This window comes from Lacerta agilis, chromosome 1 (genome assembly GCF_009819535.1).
Source record: "Lacerta agilis isolate rLacAgi1 chromosome 1, rLacAgi1.pri, whole genome shotgun sequence".
NCBI classification, from domain to species: Eukaryota; Metazoa; Chordata; class Lepidosauria; order Squamata; family Lacertidae; genus Lacerta; species Lacerta agilis.
In genome coordinates this window covers 69,975,337-69,994,913 of record NC_046312.1, presented here as the reverse complement: position 1 = coordinate 69,994,913, position 19,577 = coordinate 69,975,337, and the positions used below count along the sequence as shown (strand labels likewise).

At 41.3% G+C, this 19,577-nt stretch overlaps 1 protein-coding gene across 2 annotated transcripts in view; it reads right to left on the bottom strand.

Moving 5' to 3' along the window:
* The window catches only part of NUCB2 (nucleobindin 2), a 32,132-nt gene extending 19,466 nt beyond the window's left edge, over window positions 1-12,666 (bottom strand). The window contains exon 1 of one of the 2 annotated variants that reach the window (XM_033153733.1): window positions 12,297-12,666. In XM_033153733.1, the coding sequence (XP_033009624.1) occupies window positions 12,297-12,317 (21 nt within the window). In that variant the 5' untranslated portion in view covers window positions 12,318-12,666. The remainder of the gene's footprint in view (window positions 1-12,296) is intronic. The other variant, XM_033153741.1, reaches the window with a different exon arrangement.
* Window positions 12,667-19,577: the final 6,911 nt, after the last annotated feature.

Genomic DNA, 19,577 nt, shown 5'->3' with positions numbered 1-19,577 from the left:
GTGGATGCAGAAAGGGGGAATTTCCCCCTTTCCGCGGCTTTTTTCCAGCGGGGGTGGGCCAGCGAGGAGGGGGTGACAAGCGTGACAACCCCCCTCGCTGGCCCGCCCCCCCGCTGAAAAAAGCGGTGGAAAGGGGAAAAAGAGAAGCACAGCAGGCACTTGAATGCGCCTGCTCTGCTTCCTTTCCCCCCCTCCCAGTGGTTTTTTCGGCGGGGGGGTGGGCCAGCGAGGAGGGGGTGTCATGCCAGTGTGACACCCCCTCCTCGCTGGCCCACCCCCCGCCGAAAAATAGCTGCTGGAAAGGGGGGAAGGGCGACATGCCCCCATTCGGGGCCCACCCGGCGGGGCAGGGTGGGAGGGGCCAGCCAAAGTGTCACCCCCTCCCCTGGAACTAGGGGCGGCCTGCCCCCTTGCTACGCCCCTGGTTTTCAGTGCCACTCAGTTTGTCACCACAGCAACTAAAGTCTCTATGGTGAAAGTAGTGGAGATCACACCAGGCCAAATCGTTAAAAGAAACGCTACGCTGAATACAATGAATATTTTCAAAAGTGTGCAGCCAGTGAAGGCCATATCAAAGTTGCACCATATTAAGATTCTGGAACACAAACCTATTTGCTCCATACTTTCTAAAAATAGTGATGCAGTAACTAAGCAGACCTATGAAGTGGGAGTTCTACCTTCATTTAGTTCTAACCTTCCTACTGTTGCAGGTTCAACAGTTCCTGCTGATATTAAGCTTGGATCTTGGGTAGAAGTGAGTTATGAGGGAAATGTTTTTTCCAGGAACTGTGAAAGACATTAAAATTGTTGAAGAGCAGCAGGAGTACAAAGTTAGTGCTATGAAAAAAACTGGAAATTTCTGGACATGGCCTATGCCTGCTGATGAAATATTTTACATCTGATCTAAAGTCATTGGCGTAATTTCCCCACCTACTATGGTTAATTCAAGAGGCTATTATAGATTCTAAACTGTCTCTAACATTCATGTTTAAATAAATATTTGTCAAAATTTCCTAAGTGACAAGAAAATAATTGTTTACCTTCATAAAATTCCAATGTATGAAATTATTATTTGAAAAGTAACGCGAGTTACCATATTATGTAACGTGAGTTACCATGAGAAAAGTTATTCAATTAATAACCATTGAAATTTGAGATGCCTGACCACTATGCTATGAAAGGCAAGATTTCTGTAATACTATTACCTAAAAAGTTTTTTTCTAAATTCCTCGTAAGAGGAGGAAAAAGAAAAAACGTGGGTACATAAAATTAAGCTGTCCAATTCATGTAACGCGAGTTACCACACAAAAATAATTTTTATTTTTAATATTTTGAAATTAATATGAAAAAGGTAATAGGTTTTTTAAATAACCAGGTATGTATTATATACACAATTATTTTATTCAAGATTGCTTCTCATTTACTATGTTTAGATATTACTTAATTGTTGTAATCATAAGTCAAATGTAACGTGAGTTACCATGGAATGACCCCAAAGTATTCTTTTCTAAGCATGTAACACTCTTTATCCAGGATTGCTCCTATGGCAAAAGCAACCACGTCAGGCATGCCTTGTTAACTTAAAAGAGGCTAAAGTAGAACACCTTTTGGGATGACAGAAGTGACTTATAGTCGCACTCTCGTGAATTCAAGCTACAACATCTGAAGTGGGCCAAAACTGAGGTGTTAGCATTAGTGAGCAGTATGAACACAGTTCAGGACTGTTACTAACTATGAACACAAGTTTACACATTTCTGGTTAATAATGCAAGAGATGAACATATAAGACCATATGCAAAGTGTCTGGCAGTGGAATCTTGACATCTGCCATCATATTCTGTACTATCTTCATACAATTTTTATAGTACTGTCCTTCTATTCATTTTCACAACAACATTGCATACTCACTTTTTACAAATGGAGAACGGATACCATTTGGGGGGGTTGAGCTGCAGAAGCAACCTGAGTAACCTACATGAGTCAGACCACACTTCAGTTGGAATAAATCTACGAAATCCAAGCATGTTAGCTTAACCAAACTGTGGGCCCAATTATCACTGATCCTACTACAACAACAATTTAGTCCCTAAGCAGTTCCAAGGGAAAAACAAATTAGGTGTTGGAACTTTCAAACCTTGGAAGAGCACCACATGAGAAACAGAAACAGCAGAAGATAAAGTTTATCTGTTGTTGTTTTGTCTCATATTGACAAAAAGCAGTCTCTCGAGCTAATATACCAGGACAGCTTTGTACCAAATATGAACTACTGAAGTTTGCAGACACTAATAAAAATATTATTGCTTATTCTAAATATTTCATTCCATATTTCACAGCTTGATTTGTTATTATAATAATGCCTTGAAACATTTCCAGTAAAATAAGCCTTTGCAACACCAGTACAGCAGCATGTTTTGTGATAGCGGCTTGGCAGTACACTCAGTCCTAAGCAAATGCTGAGTGGTTGAAGATGTACTCAGGTCAAGCTGTACCACAACATCATCTCACTAGAACCAACTGTGCTGTCATAACTGTGTGTTGTTTTCAGTATTATCTGCCTTAGGAAGCTTTGTGACTGGTCAGGTTCACTATGGCTGCATTAGAGTTTTAACCGACCCAACCCACTGGGGTATACTGATTTCTAGCTCTCCACTTGCATGGCAACTTTTTGTTAAGCTTTGGCCTCTACTAAAAGTATGTGGCAGATGAGTGGATGAACTGACCCGGTATATGTAAATCTTAATGATTCTAATCAGAAGTATTAATAAGATAAAAGAAATCGCTTACATGGAGGCAGTGCTTCTTTCTGGGGGGGGGTGCAGGGGCACGCGTACCCCTAAACATTTTGTGAATCTAAGCTTGGCCTCATTGAGTGACAGTATTTCAATATGAGTAGGAAAATGTGAGTACCCCTAAACATTTTTTTAGAAAAAAAACAAAACACTGCATGGCGGAACTTCACCCTCCAATAACCAGGTACAAGCATCTAGTATTAGAAACTCGGATATATAAGCTAATCGCCAAATGGTTATGGTCTCCACAACCAACTGTCTAGTCACCTTTTTGCAGTGAAGTTTATGACAAATTATTCTTATAACTAATTTCATTTCAATACTACTTTATATTTTAAAGAATGAATCTTAAAGCGGTTCATCACCCCAGCCACTGTCTAGCACCATCACAGAATTGTAGAGTTGGGATCCTGAGGATCATCCAGTCCAACTCCCAGGATACTGGAATATGCAGCTGCCCCATACAGGGGTCGAACCTGAAACCCTGGCATTATCAACCTCTAACCCTCTAACCAACTGAGCTATCCTGTTTTTGCTGCTACCACTGGTGCACGAGCAATTACAATGCCAGTATTCAGCATCCATAATAGCAGAGAAGGCAGAACTAAGAAAACACAAGGGAACAATGGACTCAAAGGTTCATATCTGAGAAATCAGAACTCTTACACCATTCTTTGGGGCTGCAGGAGATAAAAATCTCAGTAGCCTGTGTTTCAGCTACACTTGAATTCATGTCTCTTTGCAAGCTAGGTGCAAAGTGGGATAGTCAATGAGCTACTAACAGCAGCAAAACATTTATCAGGACTGAGGATTACCAGTAAATAGGACCCTTCACCACAGCTGTCAACTTTTCCCTTTTTTTAAGGGAAATTCCCTTATTCTGAATAGGATTCCTCGCAAGGAAAGGGAAAAGTTGACAGCTATGCCCTTCACTGGGGCTTTTGCTCTGACATCAACAAGTATTTAGGGACATCCCACTGTTTCATCATATATGATATGATACAAGAAGCAGTCACAGCCTGTTGTGTGACCATGCATAAATTATCATGGGTTCACTTTCTGTAGTAGCAAGCTATAGTAGCATGGCAAACATGTTATCAAATGCAAAATGGCATGTCCTTAGATTATCAGCACCCCACATTCAAGAACTATTGAATGAGTCAGATTTTCAACGCAGAAAGGTATAGCTGTGAGTCACAGCTCTGACGTGGAATGCATACTGACGTGGAATGCATAACAAGGGTAGTGACTCCAATCAATGCAAAATTCATAGATTCAATGATGACGGTGAGCAAAAAGAAAGCATGCCCTTTTAAATTAATAGATACACACATCAGCATAACAAATATTAATTACGGACTCGGAACCATGTACTGTATGTTTGTATTGCCCTGCTTGGAGGAATTCTACAGCTTCCGAAAGCCTCTCAGATTTCCCAGAAAACACAAGCATATCCTAAAATCCTAAATGGGAATTTAGGCCAGTCAGTCAATTTTATATAGCCAAAGGCATTTACAATAGATGACAGAGAATATAAGGAAAACTTTCATCTAAAGCCATACAATGTAACCTGTAACAGTTTACAACACAAAAAATTTACAACATTAACAGTTAAGATTGAAGTGTGTTCACATAGTTGGAACGGAGCTTCTTGGCTGCCAGCACAAATCTGGCTACCTGGTGTGTCATGTATAAATGTTTATCTGCTAGGAGTTCAACTGTCACTTCCTGTGTGGATCGACCTGGAAGCCAATTAAGAATTGGCGATATAAATTTTCCTCTGGGCATTGTACACAGGGGGCAAATCAGCAGATAGTGTGTAATGTCCTCTACCTGACTGCATCCATATATACATTTGCGATCCATATGGGGAATTCCCCTATATCTCCCCTCTAAATATGCTGAGGGGATCTGTTGGAATCTTATTTCTACAAAGGCCCTGCATAGTTGTGTGAAGGTCAGAGTCTCAAGGTAACGGGCCTTGATTGATTGGTCATAATTTGGGGGTACCAAGTAGAGTAATGGAGGGCAATGATGGGTGCTCTGTCTTGGTTGGCATCCTGATCAAAAATCCAATTTCTAAGGTCATGTGGGCTAAGGTTTAAGTAGTTCTCCATTTGAAGATTATAAGCCCTAAATTTATCTTGGCACCTTTGTGCCCAGCCCCTTGTCCTTAGTTGCTCTAACCAAAATGGGAATTTAGAAGGAAGTCAATACAGATAAGATTGCACTGTGAATTTAACCTGTCTCATCTTCCAGCATTTAAACACAGCAACCAACATAATAAGTGTAAGATTGTACAGGCCAATTTGCTGAGCTCTGGGTCAGCCCACTGCAATGAAGACAGGAGGTTATGAAAGCGTACTCTCAGCGATATCAACCACAGGCATCTACAGTTAAAGCGTAGTACATTTTGGGAAAGAAACCCTAGCGAGAATCTGCTTGCCAGTGCCAGGATAGATAGATCGAAGGTCAGGCCACATATGTTCAAGCTTCAAAGTTAATCACGCCAAAGAAATTAAACAGTTATGGGAGCCAATTCACATTTCACTTCTTGGTTAACATTTTTTATTATATGTATTTTAAAATAGTATTTTATGTCACCCTTCAGTGTAAACATTTACTGGGTGTTCTAAAAGAAAAAAAAATCTACACAATAGAAGGGAACATAACAATACTAAAATTCAAAACAAAAGCAATTAACATCTTGGGAACATTTATAAAAAGTTTGTCTGGCACTAAAAAGATAGTCACCAGGTTAAGCCTTGCTAGGGAGAGAATTCTACAATTGTGGCAACTAAAAATGCCGTTTCCCCAGAAACCACCTGCCCCACCTCTGACAAGCAGGGGCATTTGGAGAAAGGCTTCAGATTATAATTTCAATGCACAGGGAGACATAAGGACTAGCTGCGAAGGAAAACAGGGCTGCTGTCCCTTTAATGGCTGCACAGAAGAGGGAATTTTTGGCAGGTGCTCCTTGGCATGCAGAGGTGAGAAAAGCTTCTGTGTCTTTAATACTTGGAAGAGTGGCTTTTCTCACCTCTGCCTGCTAAACTACAACCCCCACCCCACCCCCCACTGCCTTTTCCATACTCATTTTGATAGTCCCTCATGTTTGGCACTCTTCATAATACTGGGAGAAATGAGGTACTTGAACCCTATTGAAGGTTGTTGCTCCTGCTGCCTCACATCTGGAACAACCATAGAGTAACTGTTATTTGACAGAATTTGTACTGATGACTGTTTTTTAAATGCACCAGGCTGAGGGGGTGTAAAATTGAGAAGATCCATAATTGAGAGGATCTATTGGGGGTGCCAAATTTTGGCCCCATTCTACCAAAGATTACCAAAGTCACCCTGGAGAGCGCCATGGTCTTCAAACCCAGCTTAAGGACTTCAAAGAGGCATTTGACAGGCCTCTGTGTGAAGCAGATTCTGGATTAAATGGACTTTCTTAGGTTCACAGTTGTCTTACAGGTAAGTATCAAGGGGCTGCCTCTGCCTGGAGGGAGAAATACTTTGGCAAGCTGGACACAAACCTACAAGTTTATGATGACTTCATATCGTCCAAACAGAAATTTACCTTATACAGTGGTACCTTGGCTCCCGAACAGCTTGGCTCCCGAACAAATTGGCTCCCGAATGCCACAAACTCGGAAATGTTCCGGTTTGCGAACATTTTTTGGAAGCAGAACTTCCGACACGGCTTCCGCGGCTTCCAATTGAGTGCAGGAAGCTTCTGCAGCCAATCAGAAGCCGCGCCTTGGTTTTTGAACAGTTCCAGGAATCAAACGGACTCCCGGAACGGATTAAGTTCATCAACCAAGGTACCACTGTAATACTAATTACCTTATAATACTGAGGGAGATATTTTACACATAAATTACTGGTGAATATGTGCATGAACCACCACTTGACTCCTCTACTGTTGGTGGCTGGCAGCTGCATGTGCAAGCTGACTCCATGTTTATTACAGCCTTGGCCCAGTATACCTGAAGGAGCGTCTCCACCCCCATGGTCCAGGCCGGACACTGGAGGTCCAGTGCCGAGGGCCTTCTGGCAGTTCCCTCCCTGCAAGAAGTGAGGTTACAGGGAACCAGACAGAGGGCCTGTTTGGTAGTGGCGCCTGCCCCATGGAATGCCCTCCCATCAAATGTCAAGGAAATAAACAACTAGCCAACTTTTAAAAGAAATCTGAAGGCATCCCTGTTTAGGGAAGTTTTTAATGTTTGAAGTTTTATCATGTTTTTAATATTATGTTGGGAGGTGCCCAGAGTGGCTAGGGAAACCCAGCCAGGTGGGTAGAGTATAAATAATAAAAAATATTATTATACATTACTATTACTATTTATTACTTTATTGAAATTGTATACCGTCTGATACCTGGAGGTCTCAGGGCGGTTTACAGCCCATTCATATGTGCTGTCAACACCAAGGCAAAATTTTCACATTGCCTTACACCTATGATGCTGAAAAGCCAATTCCTTATTTGGAAAATTTGGGAAAGTTACACTTAAGAGCTTTTGATCACACTAGCTGGCTCTATAGCTCATCTGAACACAAATTAATTGACTGGCCAAACAGGAATTCCCTCACTGATCATATGACCTTTCTCCTTAAATCCCTTTGCTGGCTTCCTAGCTAATTTAGCATCTGGAACAGCCATAATTTCCTGAGCCTCAACCCCATCTGGCCTCACCCTCTTTTTTTTCTATACTGGTTGAACTGGGATGGCTGGAGCAATGTAGTTCTCTTGAGATATGTCAGCAGAAGACAAGATCTTTTCAACGCTAAGCTATAGCCAGCCTGCTTTAAGATGACACGTCATTACAATCTATGTGCCTCCCATCCCCATCCATATTAGTCTCTTGCAGCAAAAATACCAAACAGTCTTATGCCATATTTATTGTTGTAATAAATTCATTAGTCTTTAAGAAGCCAGCAAACTCTCTTTTTTCTTTTTTTCTTTTTGAGAGATTACTGACTATAATTTCCAAAGGAGGCTGGATTGTAAAAAAAATACTCAGCCTCCCCACTCCTCTTTTTTTCTTCTGTACAAGTTGGAACTTGTAGAAAAGCTATTCTGGATATATTCTTTCAAGGTTATGTAAGTCATAACTTAGCAAAGAAGCAGAGTATGTATTTGGAATACATAACATTTATTTACGACTTATGTTTTCTGTATTGTTTTTAAACCTATATTTGTTGCTTCTATTGTATGGCTATAAATCACCTTGGGACTTATTGTGGAAGGTGATTCATAAAATAATAAATAAATGTAAACATGCATCCAACTACTTTGTTGAATGCCACCATTTTATATCCACAATGAAAATATACATGTACAATAAAATAATTCCAATTAAGCAACATAGCAATGGAAGTCGAGGCTCAGATCAAGAGAATGCCTGGGTAACCAGGTGTGTCTTCAAAAGCTGGCAAACATCAATACTGATAAGGCATCTCTTATTTCAACAGGGAGCATGCTCTGTAACATCAGTGAGAAATCTTCATCCATATCACCATAAGCTGATAATTATTAGACTCCAGCAATACTGACTTGATTCTATTTGATGGTCTCAATGCCCTTACAAGGAAATGGAGGGAAAGTTGGTCTTTTGGGTAACCAGGTTCAAAGTTGGATCTTTTAATCCTATATCCTGTCCCATGATATACCGTATATACCCGAGTATAAGCCGACCCGAATATAAACCGAGGCACCTAATTTTCCTACAAAAACCTGGGAAAGCTTATTGACTCTAGTATAAGCCGGTTCACCTTTGCCGCTGTGGAGGAGGAGGAGGAACGAGCAGCCCGAAAGCAGCCCTTTGGGCTGCTCCTTCCTCTTCTTCCTTTGCCAAGTTTGCATTTATGCGAGAAGTTCAGGAATGGAACAAGCTGCCTGGGGACAGTAAAGAACCGCCATTCTTGTACACTTCTTAAGGAATGGTTGACTGGGGAGAGCGGGTGGCGGCACGAGCGGAGAGAAAGGGCTTCTTTCTCGCCGCCCCCACCGCCTGCCTCACTCGAGTATAAGCCGAGGGCAGCTTTTTCAGCACAAAAAATGTGCTGAAAAACTAGGCTTATACTCAAGTATATACGGTAATATCCTATTCCTAAAAAATCCTTGATAAACAACTGCCCAATTGTCTTTTAAAAGGACAAAAAAGGGAAAGATTCTGCACCCCCCCCCCAGGAATAATACTCATCTACTGAACTAAATACTCAGGTGTTCTTCCTCAGTTTAACCCAAACCTAATATTTGGTAGTGGTTTTAAAAACATCACTTCTTGTCAAAACTTGAATGGAAATACTGAACAAACCTTCCTGTTTCAATGGATTTCAAATATTTGGATATTTCACCTTACACCTCTTTCCTTCAGGTTAATTATACCCCGCTAAGAAAGTGATGCAAGCCTCAAAAAAAGAAGGAAGATGTTGCTAAAGCCATTCTCCACAGTTTCAACATTAAACAGTCAAAATGTGGTCTGTGGTTATACCTCAAATTTAACTGAACATGGTATTAGTTTTGATGTACTTGCAACAACAATGAAACACTTTTATGTTGCATTTTCTCCAGTGAGCTCAATACAACTTACCGGTATGTGGTTCTTCTTCCATCATTTGATCCTCAGCCTAACCTACATTGGAAGTTTTTAAACAGCAAATGAGACAGAAACACTTTAAAATAATAGTGACTGGCCCAAGACTGTCAGTAAGCTTAATGGCTAAGTGTATTGGGGGGGGGGAGATTATCTACTGCGTCATACTTGCTCAGACATGTAATAATTATTTTATACAGCTCCATCACTATTCCTGAGCCCACAGAGGATGCAATGGAAAATGCAACAGAGAGACAAGAGCAAGAAGGGATGAATGTACCGGTAACCAAATGCAGTTACACCTTCTTAAAACTGGTCACAGTTGGAAATGAGGATTAATGGCATGAGGATTAAGGGGGTAAACCAAGGCCACTCAAGAAAGGGTGTAAGGAGGGATTTGAAGGAAGAGACACATTGCATATATATTCAAGGAGGAACTTTTCCCTTCTCAACTTTTGGATATTTCCAATAATACATGCCAATATATTATTATTTTTCTATAACTTTTTAAAAGGGAAAAAACAAAAAGGAAAGCACCAATCACAGGAATGCGGGAAACCTCCAGGTGCAAAATACATTTTTTATGAAGCCCCAAATTCCTTCTCAGGGGCACTCTTAAACCATTTTCAGCTGTATCAACCAACTTGTTTCATGCAAGACGGGTAAGTTAACAAAATGTGGATCTATTTAGCATCTAATAAATTTCTGGCACCAAAGCATTAGGTGATCCTAATAATTTGTTTAACACCACCACCAATCCATTACATCAGGAATGGGAACTTGTGGCCTTCCAGACATTGTTCAACTCGAAATCCCAACAGCTCCAGCCAGCATAGCAAATGGTTAGGGATTAGCTGTACTGTGTGCTGGGAAGTCTGTTCATCTGGATGGAGGTGTGCAACTGGCTTTAAATGAGTTTGCACATCCTGAAGGGCCAGGCACAGAGCTTGGGAGTTTCTGTCTTCTGAGCCAGGAGACCTTATTAGAGAAGGACCAGGAGCAGCCAGCCTCACTACACTTCCCATATGGTTATTTGTCGCTTTACAAGTTTCCTGCAAGGCAGAAGGGTAAGAATGCAACAGAAAAATCTTCAAATGGATATATTTGCCCTTGCTCTATGTGGAGCAGCTGGCCAATCAAAAATGGAAAAAAGATTCCCACCCATGTGAAATGAATTACCTTGCTAAATTCAGTGATGGCCCAATTCCAAAATAAGGCTGTTGACAATGCTGTACTTAATATAAAAACCGTTCTTCATTTTCAAATAAGTATCTTATTAAATTGAACAACGCAGATAAAATCAGATAATATGATTATGCTGAAATAATTGTCACAGTATAAAAGCCACAATCACCGAAGTCCTCTTTTAATCTTCTGAGAAGCCAAGGTGGATCACAGGTACTGGCAGTGACATGAGAAACAAGTGACAGAGGTAGGCATTATTTGTCATCTGCCGAGGCCTACACCCTTGCAGCTGGCCCACGATCAATTCCCAACATCTCCTGGCTCTGCTGCTCCTTCCTGTTGTCACTACCTGCTCACCTGTCTTCTGCAAGTATTCAAGCAGTAGCAAATGTAACAAGAAAGAACAACTCTCTCCCTCTGGGCAGATATGCAGAATGAGACCAGAAAGAGAAAGCAAGTTAATCGTTAGTTGGGACACCAGTGAGGAGGTAGGCACACTCAGGAATGGCACCCATTGAGGACATCTTGCACAAGCCAGGACTAATGATATCCATCTTATCTGAAAACATGAAGCCCTGAAATGCTTTAAGACCAGTTCAGCCAAGTTTTTTTGTGAATGTAAAAAAAAGCTTGCTTCCCTGCACCCCCCCCCCTTTTTACACATAACAAGGGCTATGATGAATCAGCAACAGGTCACTACTTTCATTCATTGCTAGAACCATTTTATTTCAGAGTGTTTTAAAAGAACTAAACAATCATTGTTCTGATAGCACAATAAAACAAAGTGGCAATATTCTACCATTTAAAGGAAACAACCCACGTGCCTAGATCAAGGAACTGACTCTGCTTACCCACAGATTAACTTAAGTATAATTTCCCACACACACATTAACTTGGATGTAGCTGACATATTAAGGACACCTTGCATAAAAAATAAAATACAAGGATCTGAAACATACAAACATACAGCATAAGACAGGTTTAAATATGCAACAATTAAGGAGCTTACTCATAGATTGTGGTCCTACCATGCCCATCTCAAGAAGTAACACAGAAAGCACTTGATTAAATTTCAAATACTTTTGTACCCCAACAAGAAAGTAGTTAGTGTGGGTGTGGGTGTCACTTTTTGCTGCATTGTATGTTTGAGGAAAAGAGTTGCTCACATAATGCCTTTATCACTCCATCCCATTGATGAGTTAAGAAGAGTAAAACTGGGCATACTTCTGACTTTTTAAAAGCCCACTTCTTTTCCCCCAGGTGAACTGATGTCATCACAAGGTCACAGGCGTTAATTCTGCCATTCAAAAGGGAACTTTGACTACATGTGCTAGCTAGCATGAGTGTCCCAGGTGCAGCTAGCACCTTGGACCAGCTCCTCTCCATCAATTTAACCAACGTTACACTTCTCCTACCTTGGCAATCACACTTTCCCAGAAAGTGGCAAGCTCTGCAGTGCTAACAATAGCCATGGCTCACCACCACCCAACTTGACAGCCCCTTGGTTTAAATGCCAATAAATCCATCAGACTCCCACTTCCCACCCTGCTCACGGCTTAAAATGTGCTGCCAGAATAACCTGTTGGGCAAAGAAGAAACTTAAAAGAGTGACACCTGTCCACTCAGCTCATTACCCAGGGAGGGGTCCAAGCAAGTGCACCATCCCAGCGGGCAGCCAGCTCGCCCCTTCTGGTCCAGCTTTGGAGGAAACCTGACTTACCTTTATCTCGCTGTGATTCATAGCTATGGAGACGGGGAGATCCTGAGCGTCTTCCAGCTGATGTGGCTTCTCCCTATTGTGTACTCGCGTGCTAGGAGAGAGAGGCAGCCTACAGAGACCCCAGCAACAGCAGCCCGGTTGCCAGGCACCTGGTGGCTTCTTTTCCGCCCGCCTTCCTTCCTCCCTTCCCCTTCCCTGCCTTCCTTCCTTCCTCTCAGCCTCTCTCTTCGCCGATACACCCCCTTTGAAGCAGATCTGTAGCGAAACCTAGTTCCCCGTTCCCATAGTAATAGGCACCACCTCTCGCTGCACGCGGATTGGCGGAGCCTGCCCCCCTTCTGGGCATCGCGTAGGGCCACGATTGGGCGACGGCGAAGCAGCCGTGTTCGGTTGCGCAGGCGGCGAAACAGGTCTGGGGAGGTGCGTTGCGCTGGGGGAAGGTACGTGGCGGTAGCGGCGGTGGGCGGTGCTAGTTTGATTTCCCCGCCCCGCCCCCCTCAGTAACGCGCCGCGTTGAGGAAGAATAAAGCCAGGAGGGGGCAGTGAGTGATGCAGAGGAAGCTGCCAGTGGCCAGGAAGCCTTGGAAGAAGAGGAAGGGGAGCTCGAGAGTTACTCATTTTGAATCAGTCTTTGTCCCTTGGACCCAGCATCTGGAATTCCCCGGAGAAGGAGGATCCCCATGCGCCAGTAAATTCAAATCCCTCCAGAACAGGCGTCCCTTTGCAGATATATAGGACCCCATAATCAGAGCTGTAGTAGGAGAGGAAAGTTTTATTTTATTTAATTAATTTGCCAGCCGCTTTATTATAAAGCTACTAACAAGCAAACAAATAAGAAAATAAAGCCCACATAGCTACATTAAAACATAAAATTTTATGTTGTGAACCGCCCTGTGATCTTCCGATAAAAGGTGGTATACAAATTGAATAAATAACAATACAGCAGTAACAATAGCAGAACCAAGAGGAAAGTGAAATAAGAGAAGTTATGGTGAAAGAGTGTAAATAAACTTAGGGTGGCTTTGCAAAATTGTGTGTTTGCTTCTGCACTTCTGATACTGAAACGGAATGGCAGGAACATTGGTTCAACCACATTAATAGTCCTTGCATCCTTCAACTACTTGATCTTTGGGCCTTTTGGAGAGCAGGAGGAGGAAATCAGAACCCTTTGGGTTACACTTAACACTGATGCAGAGCCAATGCACTGGTGCGGTAGATCTTGTGGTACTTGGGATGATGTGGCTATAATGCTAAAATCTGTGGATTACAATTTTGGTTTTTAGCTGCCTCTGATGAAACGTATGGCATATTCCAAACACTCAAAACTTGATTTTCGAATTAAAAGATTTGAGACTCCTCACTACCAAGGAAATGTAATAACTGAATAGAAAGAGAACATATCCAGTTGATGCTGACACAAACCCCCACACTTATACTATATAAAAGAATGTTTCACCACCCCACCCCTCGTCTCCACCCCTCTTTTCCCTAACCCTATACTGCATAACACTTACGTCTCATCTCAAATGTAACTGATCTGTAGAGAAGACTTTACAACCTGAAAAAGACAATGCATATACTTTTATAAACCAAGAAAATCTTTCATAAAAAATATTTTAAAAATAATAATCTGAGACATCTAGAGAGAATTTGTAAAAGCTCAGATCATATCAACTCATCTTAAACCCTACCAGTATGTAATTGATCAAATGCTGGAGGGGGACTTTCGTTTTCTGACTTTTAGTTAAACTATAGGAAGTGTTTATGTTTTACTTTGGAATCAAGGTTATTTATAAATGTATCTTCACATGTTCTTGTCATATTTGGGTTTTCTTTCTCTCATAAATCAACATTGTAGAATGTGAATTATCTAGCTTAGTGCCTTTGTAATTTTGGTTTTTTCTTCTTTTCATTCATTAAGGAATGTTTATAATATTTTTAAAGTTTTCTAACATGTACTAACATCTACTCATACCAGAGTGGTTCTCCAAGATCATATGCAGAGGAATTCTAGTTTGCCTTCCTGAATGTCATAGAACTATAGAATCATGGAGCTGTAGAGTTGGAAGAGACCACCAGAGTCATCTAGTCCACCCCCCAGCAATGCAGGTGTCTTTTTGCCCAATGTGGGGCTCGAACCCACAACCCTGAGATTAAGAGTCTCATGCTCTACTGATGGAGCTATCAACCCCAATGCAGGATTTACTTTTGTGTAAACATGCACCTGAGTTAGGTCAGACGTCTATCTAGCTGTGGACAAATCAAGCAAGGCAAAATAGCAGTAGTATAACTTAGATGGAGGAGGGGACTTTTTAATTGTGCAGAATCCTTGCCCCTACTGGGTATAGTAGCTCATGAAACACAGAAGCTTGTGCATCTGGCAAAATAAGGCCATTAAGTGGGTTTTTTTTAAGTGCACCACCTTGCAAGTCAAAATAATTTTAAATTAAAGGTTGTAAACAAACGTGCTGTACATAAACATTTTTTCTGTACTGTATACTCACACCTAAACACAAGTCTTCCAATTGATATGAATGCAGAGGAAAGGGGCTTCAGGAGGGGATCACTGGTGTATTAGGAGAGTTATGCTGGCACATCCATAGACACATAGAACTGTAGCGTTGGAAGGGACCATCTGTTGTGTTGTGGGGCTTATGCCAAATCCTATAGTCTCTCAGCTGGCAGATCTTCAATAGGCCTGAATATAAAACCATGTAGTGCTGCTGCATCTTAAACTTTGAAGAAATGTATTTATTGCTGTCGGCCACATTGTTCCACAGTAAATGCTACCCACACACAAAATAAGCAAAGTGCTTTCACTACAGTTGGGATGATTATTTATACTGAAAAGAGGGAAATACACATTGCCGGTAATCCTCACAAAACAACTGTTCCAGTTCTTAGCAGACAGCTGCAGCAAAACATGATCTATTTCCCAGTGAGAGCAAAAAAAAATCTGCAGACTGCCAAGTGTTTTCCTTTTCTCGAAAAAGGAGGAAATAGCATTTGGCAAAAACATACCACATACCTGTTGCTAAGAAATCTAGTTTCTCCCTGAAAATGATGCTTAATTTAGACTGCTTTCAGTGCCATGCATCAACTGTCATTTCCATGTCTATCAATTCTTGAGGTATATATCCAGGAAAGTATATGTGGTTCTTCAGACGGATGTTCACTCAAAGATTTAGTTCAGATTAACAAACCTTCATTGCATTTAAATTCCTATGCTAGTCTCACTAAGGCTTGTCTCCGTATGTTTTGGCAACAGAGTAGTTGCTGCCAAAAATCCCTTCCTCTCAACTCAGAAGTTTAGTAGTGGCGCATGGTCCTCCTCCCTGTTGTGCATAGCTTCACTTCTAAAAAACAAGATGCTAGGGCCCATGTCTGTCAATAAATACCACTTGTCGTGACGGTTCAGAATTTAAAGACCTTCCCTTATTCGGGACCCCCCTCAACCCTTACTTAAAAACTCATAATTTTGCGCATAACCAAATGCCACATGGGGCTGTTGAAGCAGCAAAGGAAAGCCTGAGACTCCTGTGCAAACTCTTGACTGATTGCAGACCAGTCTGCAATGTACAAAAGCACACAAAAAAAGACCCATGTGTGTCTCAAAGGCTATGTGTATGCATGAACAAGGCATGAACAGGACTCTTGTTGGTTGCAATAACGAAAAGTGAATCAGTGGCAGGAAACAATAGGAAGCTCAGTCCCCTTATTGCTCACACAGAGGAAGTCTGATCTTCAAGTTTTTATAAGGGTGAGGTCTTGCCACATTACTTTGGTTATAATCCTATACATCCATCTTGTAGTTCTCCTATCAGAGTAGAGCTCGGTGATGAAAGACAAATTGAAACACTTCCTGGCATCCACAAGGCTCTCAGATCCTGCCGCAGGGTCAATCTTCCTAATGCTGGGTCTTTTTTCAACAGATCCCATCTATTCTCCTGATCCTGGGGTGTTACCATTAACATCCAGCGCTGGATTTATGCACAAGCTATGTAAAATACAGTTTCAAGTCTTGGGTTGTGAAGGGCCTCTAAACAAGCAAGCAAACAAAAAATACTGTTATATTGTTTCTGAGAGTAACGCCAGTCTAGTGAATGGTTCACTCAGCTGCCTGTTTTACTGGAAGAAAGCTATATGAGAGCACTTTGTTTCCTGTTCCAGTGAAATAATTCACAGAACTAGACTTGGAAGGGTTTGGCAATTGCTCCAATCTCCTTAGCAACTTCCTGTAACTCATTCTCACACTTTGAGAGCCATGACAGTAGGCCACATAGAGAACAAAGCTTTTATAGTCCTGATAAAACATCAAAGGAAATAAATGTGATTTTAATTCCTGAAATTCCTTCTTAATTTCCACCGAGCACCAGTAGATAAGAAGTGTCTTTATCACAAGAACTTTAAATATAGAATAAATGAGCACAGTTATGGTATTGACAGAGTTATTCAAGTGTCAAGCTGTAATCTTAAATGTCAGAAAGATGTACCCTCAGTTTTAAATTATTGGTTCACTTGTCATTATTGAGGACATATCTGAAAAGAACATTTGGTATCTGTAGCAATTCGCATGCTTAAAAATTCACAGAGAAATGCCAGTCAGATACTTAATTTTAAGAATTACATGCTGCTTTCACATAGTTTATTACACCAGTCTCTGCTGACAAAAAATGCAATGTGGAATAAGCTTTGGATAATTCTCAACACATTAACTTCAATTATTTTTCTGATTAACCACAGAAATTGTAGAGCTATAAGAAGATGTGCAATGAAGTTGTTGATTTGCTACGATCCCGTTTGAGAGTTGGAACTTCAAAACAACAGCCTTGCTGTGTGTGACAAGGTTTTCAGGTCTGGGAACACAGCCAAGGAGTTTTATTTGAAAGGCAATGCAAGGATATGAGGATAAACAACCAGACAACAATGGAAGTTTAAAAGCTTTATTTCTTAACCAAATGCTACACATCTAGGGTGTCCTCTCCCTTATGGAGAGTTATCCTGCCTAAACAGGCTAATCCTAATCCCTGCCCTGGCACTGAGAGAGAACTGCTTTTATGTAGACATGGGATGGAGAACAAAATCCAATCCCCCCGGAGATCCAGAATGCCATGAGCATTTTGTGTATAATGCAGATCAGTGGAGGGCAGATGGGCACTGAGGTTGGTGGAGCAATTTACAACCAGTCTAGACTCTAGAGAATGGCACTGGCTGTCAACTTGTCTCAGTGCTGCCACTGAAGAATTCAGCAGGAAGGAGGATGGAGATGAAACTATAATTAGTTGGCTCTGCCTGTCATTCGCTCTGGCTCCACCTACTGTTGGGCTCCCTTCCTCTTGCCCTATCAGTCTCAATGGGTACCAGCCTCTGAGTACGGAGACTACCTAAATGGAAAACAAATCACCTTTCCATTCCGCCTGATGAAAGGTTCCATGTAATTAAAAATAAATAAATATCTATTTTAGTAAATTTTATTTGTAGTTTTTTATTTGCAGTTGGTTTTTTTTTTTTTAAAGCAGAGACATCACCTTGCCAACAAAGGTCCATATAGTTAAAGCTATGGTTTTTGCAGTAGTAGCCTAATATATGGAAGTAAGAGCTGGACCATAAAGAAAGCTGATCGCTGAAGAATTGATGCTTTTGAATTATGGTGCTGGAGGAGACCCTTGAGGGTACCATGGACTGCAAGAAGATCAAACCTATCCATTCTGAAGGAATTCAGCCCTGAGTGCTCACTGGAAGGACAGATCCTGAAGCTGAATTTCCAATACTTTGGCGACCTCATGAGAAGAGAAGACTCCCTGGAAAAGACCCTGGTGTTGGGAAAGATGGTCACAAGGAGAAGGGCACAACAGAGGATGAGATGGTTCGGCATTGTTCTTGAAGCTACCAACATGAGTCTGACCAAACTGAGGGAGGCAGTGGAAGACAGGAGTGCCTGGCGTGCTCTGGTTCCTGGGGTCACGAAGAGTCGGACACGACTAAACAACTGAACAACAACATTTGCAGTTAACCCCTTCCCCCATTATACAGACACAAACTGGTTGCCTTTTTAGAGCAACTGCAGAGAAATCTCATTGTCATTGCTCTCCACAATCAATAGTCACAACTGCAGCCTTGGTTAGACTTTGTTTGAAGCTGCACAGCAATGTGTCAATTATGTCAAGGAACAACATGATCTCACCAGCAAAATATGAAGAAGCACAGGGAGGTGGATTCTTCAGGGTTTAGATAATTGGATATAGAATGGCCAAAAGTCAGTACTTTTGGAAGCACTAATGAAATAGAAAGCTGAACAACAAAATTAGTAATTGATTTTAGCGGCTAACATGGGTCAATTAGGTCTAGTACCCATGGAAAACATTTTATGTACTTACTGCCTGTGGCATAAAGTCCATACCCTGCATAGATTAAAATGTGTGAACAAACTTTAAAATTACATCTGGCAGTGCATAAGGACCGTGCAATGAGTTCTGTACATTAAAGAAGACTGAGAATTGTGTATCTTGAACAGCTTTCTCCTTTTGCTCACGCAGTTTGAGAAACCACTTTTGAAAATGGGAGAAGTTAAAAAGCAGTTTGTTATATAGCAAGAGGGTCTTCAATCCAAAAGGAAATAAGAATTATCCCAGGCAATAATAATTTTATTATTTGTACCCCGCCCATCTGGCTTGGTTTCCCCAGCCACTCTGGGCAGCTCCCAGCAGAATTAAAAGCACAACAAAACATTAAAAACTTCCTTAAACTTATTTTACTATATTCCTTTAATGAGTCTTTTTTCTCTCTTTTTGTAGGATAATTAGTATTCTTTAGCCTGCAGCTAAATTGCAGTAAAAAAACAAGCCAAGAATAACATACCGTATATAATTTTGCTGGTTCTTTCAGAGATAACTAGGCCAGATCAATCAGTTCCAACATAGCAGCACACTTAATGTCACCAAGTAATAAAACCCAGGATGGAGCTATGCAGATAGCAATAAGCTACTGTAAATTATTACAGTCCACCTAGGGACAAGGAGCCACCCACCTGAGTGTACCCCTTTACTTTCACTAGTCTTAAGTGAACAGCTGTGATTCCTTCTTGCTGTGTCACATTCCAGTGGGTGTCCTCAGGGCCCTCACAGCATTTATAAGCAACTTGGCAAAATATTCACCAAGGAGAGCAAAGCTGAAGGTGCAGCACAGTCCAAACAAACCAGGGTCAAGTGAAGGGGATAATTTCAGGTCCAAAACATGATCCAGAGGCAAAGTCAAGCAACAGTCAAAGGTCAATATCACAGG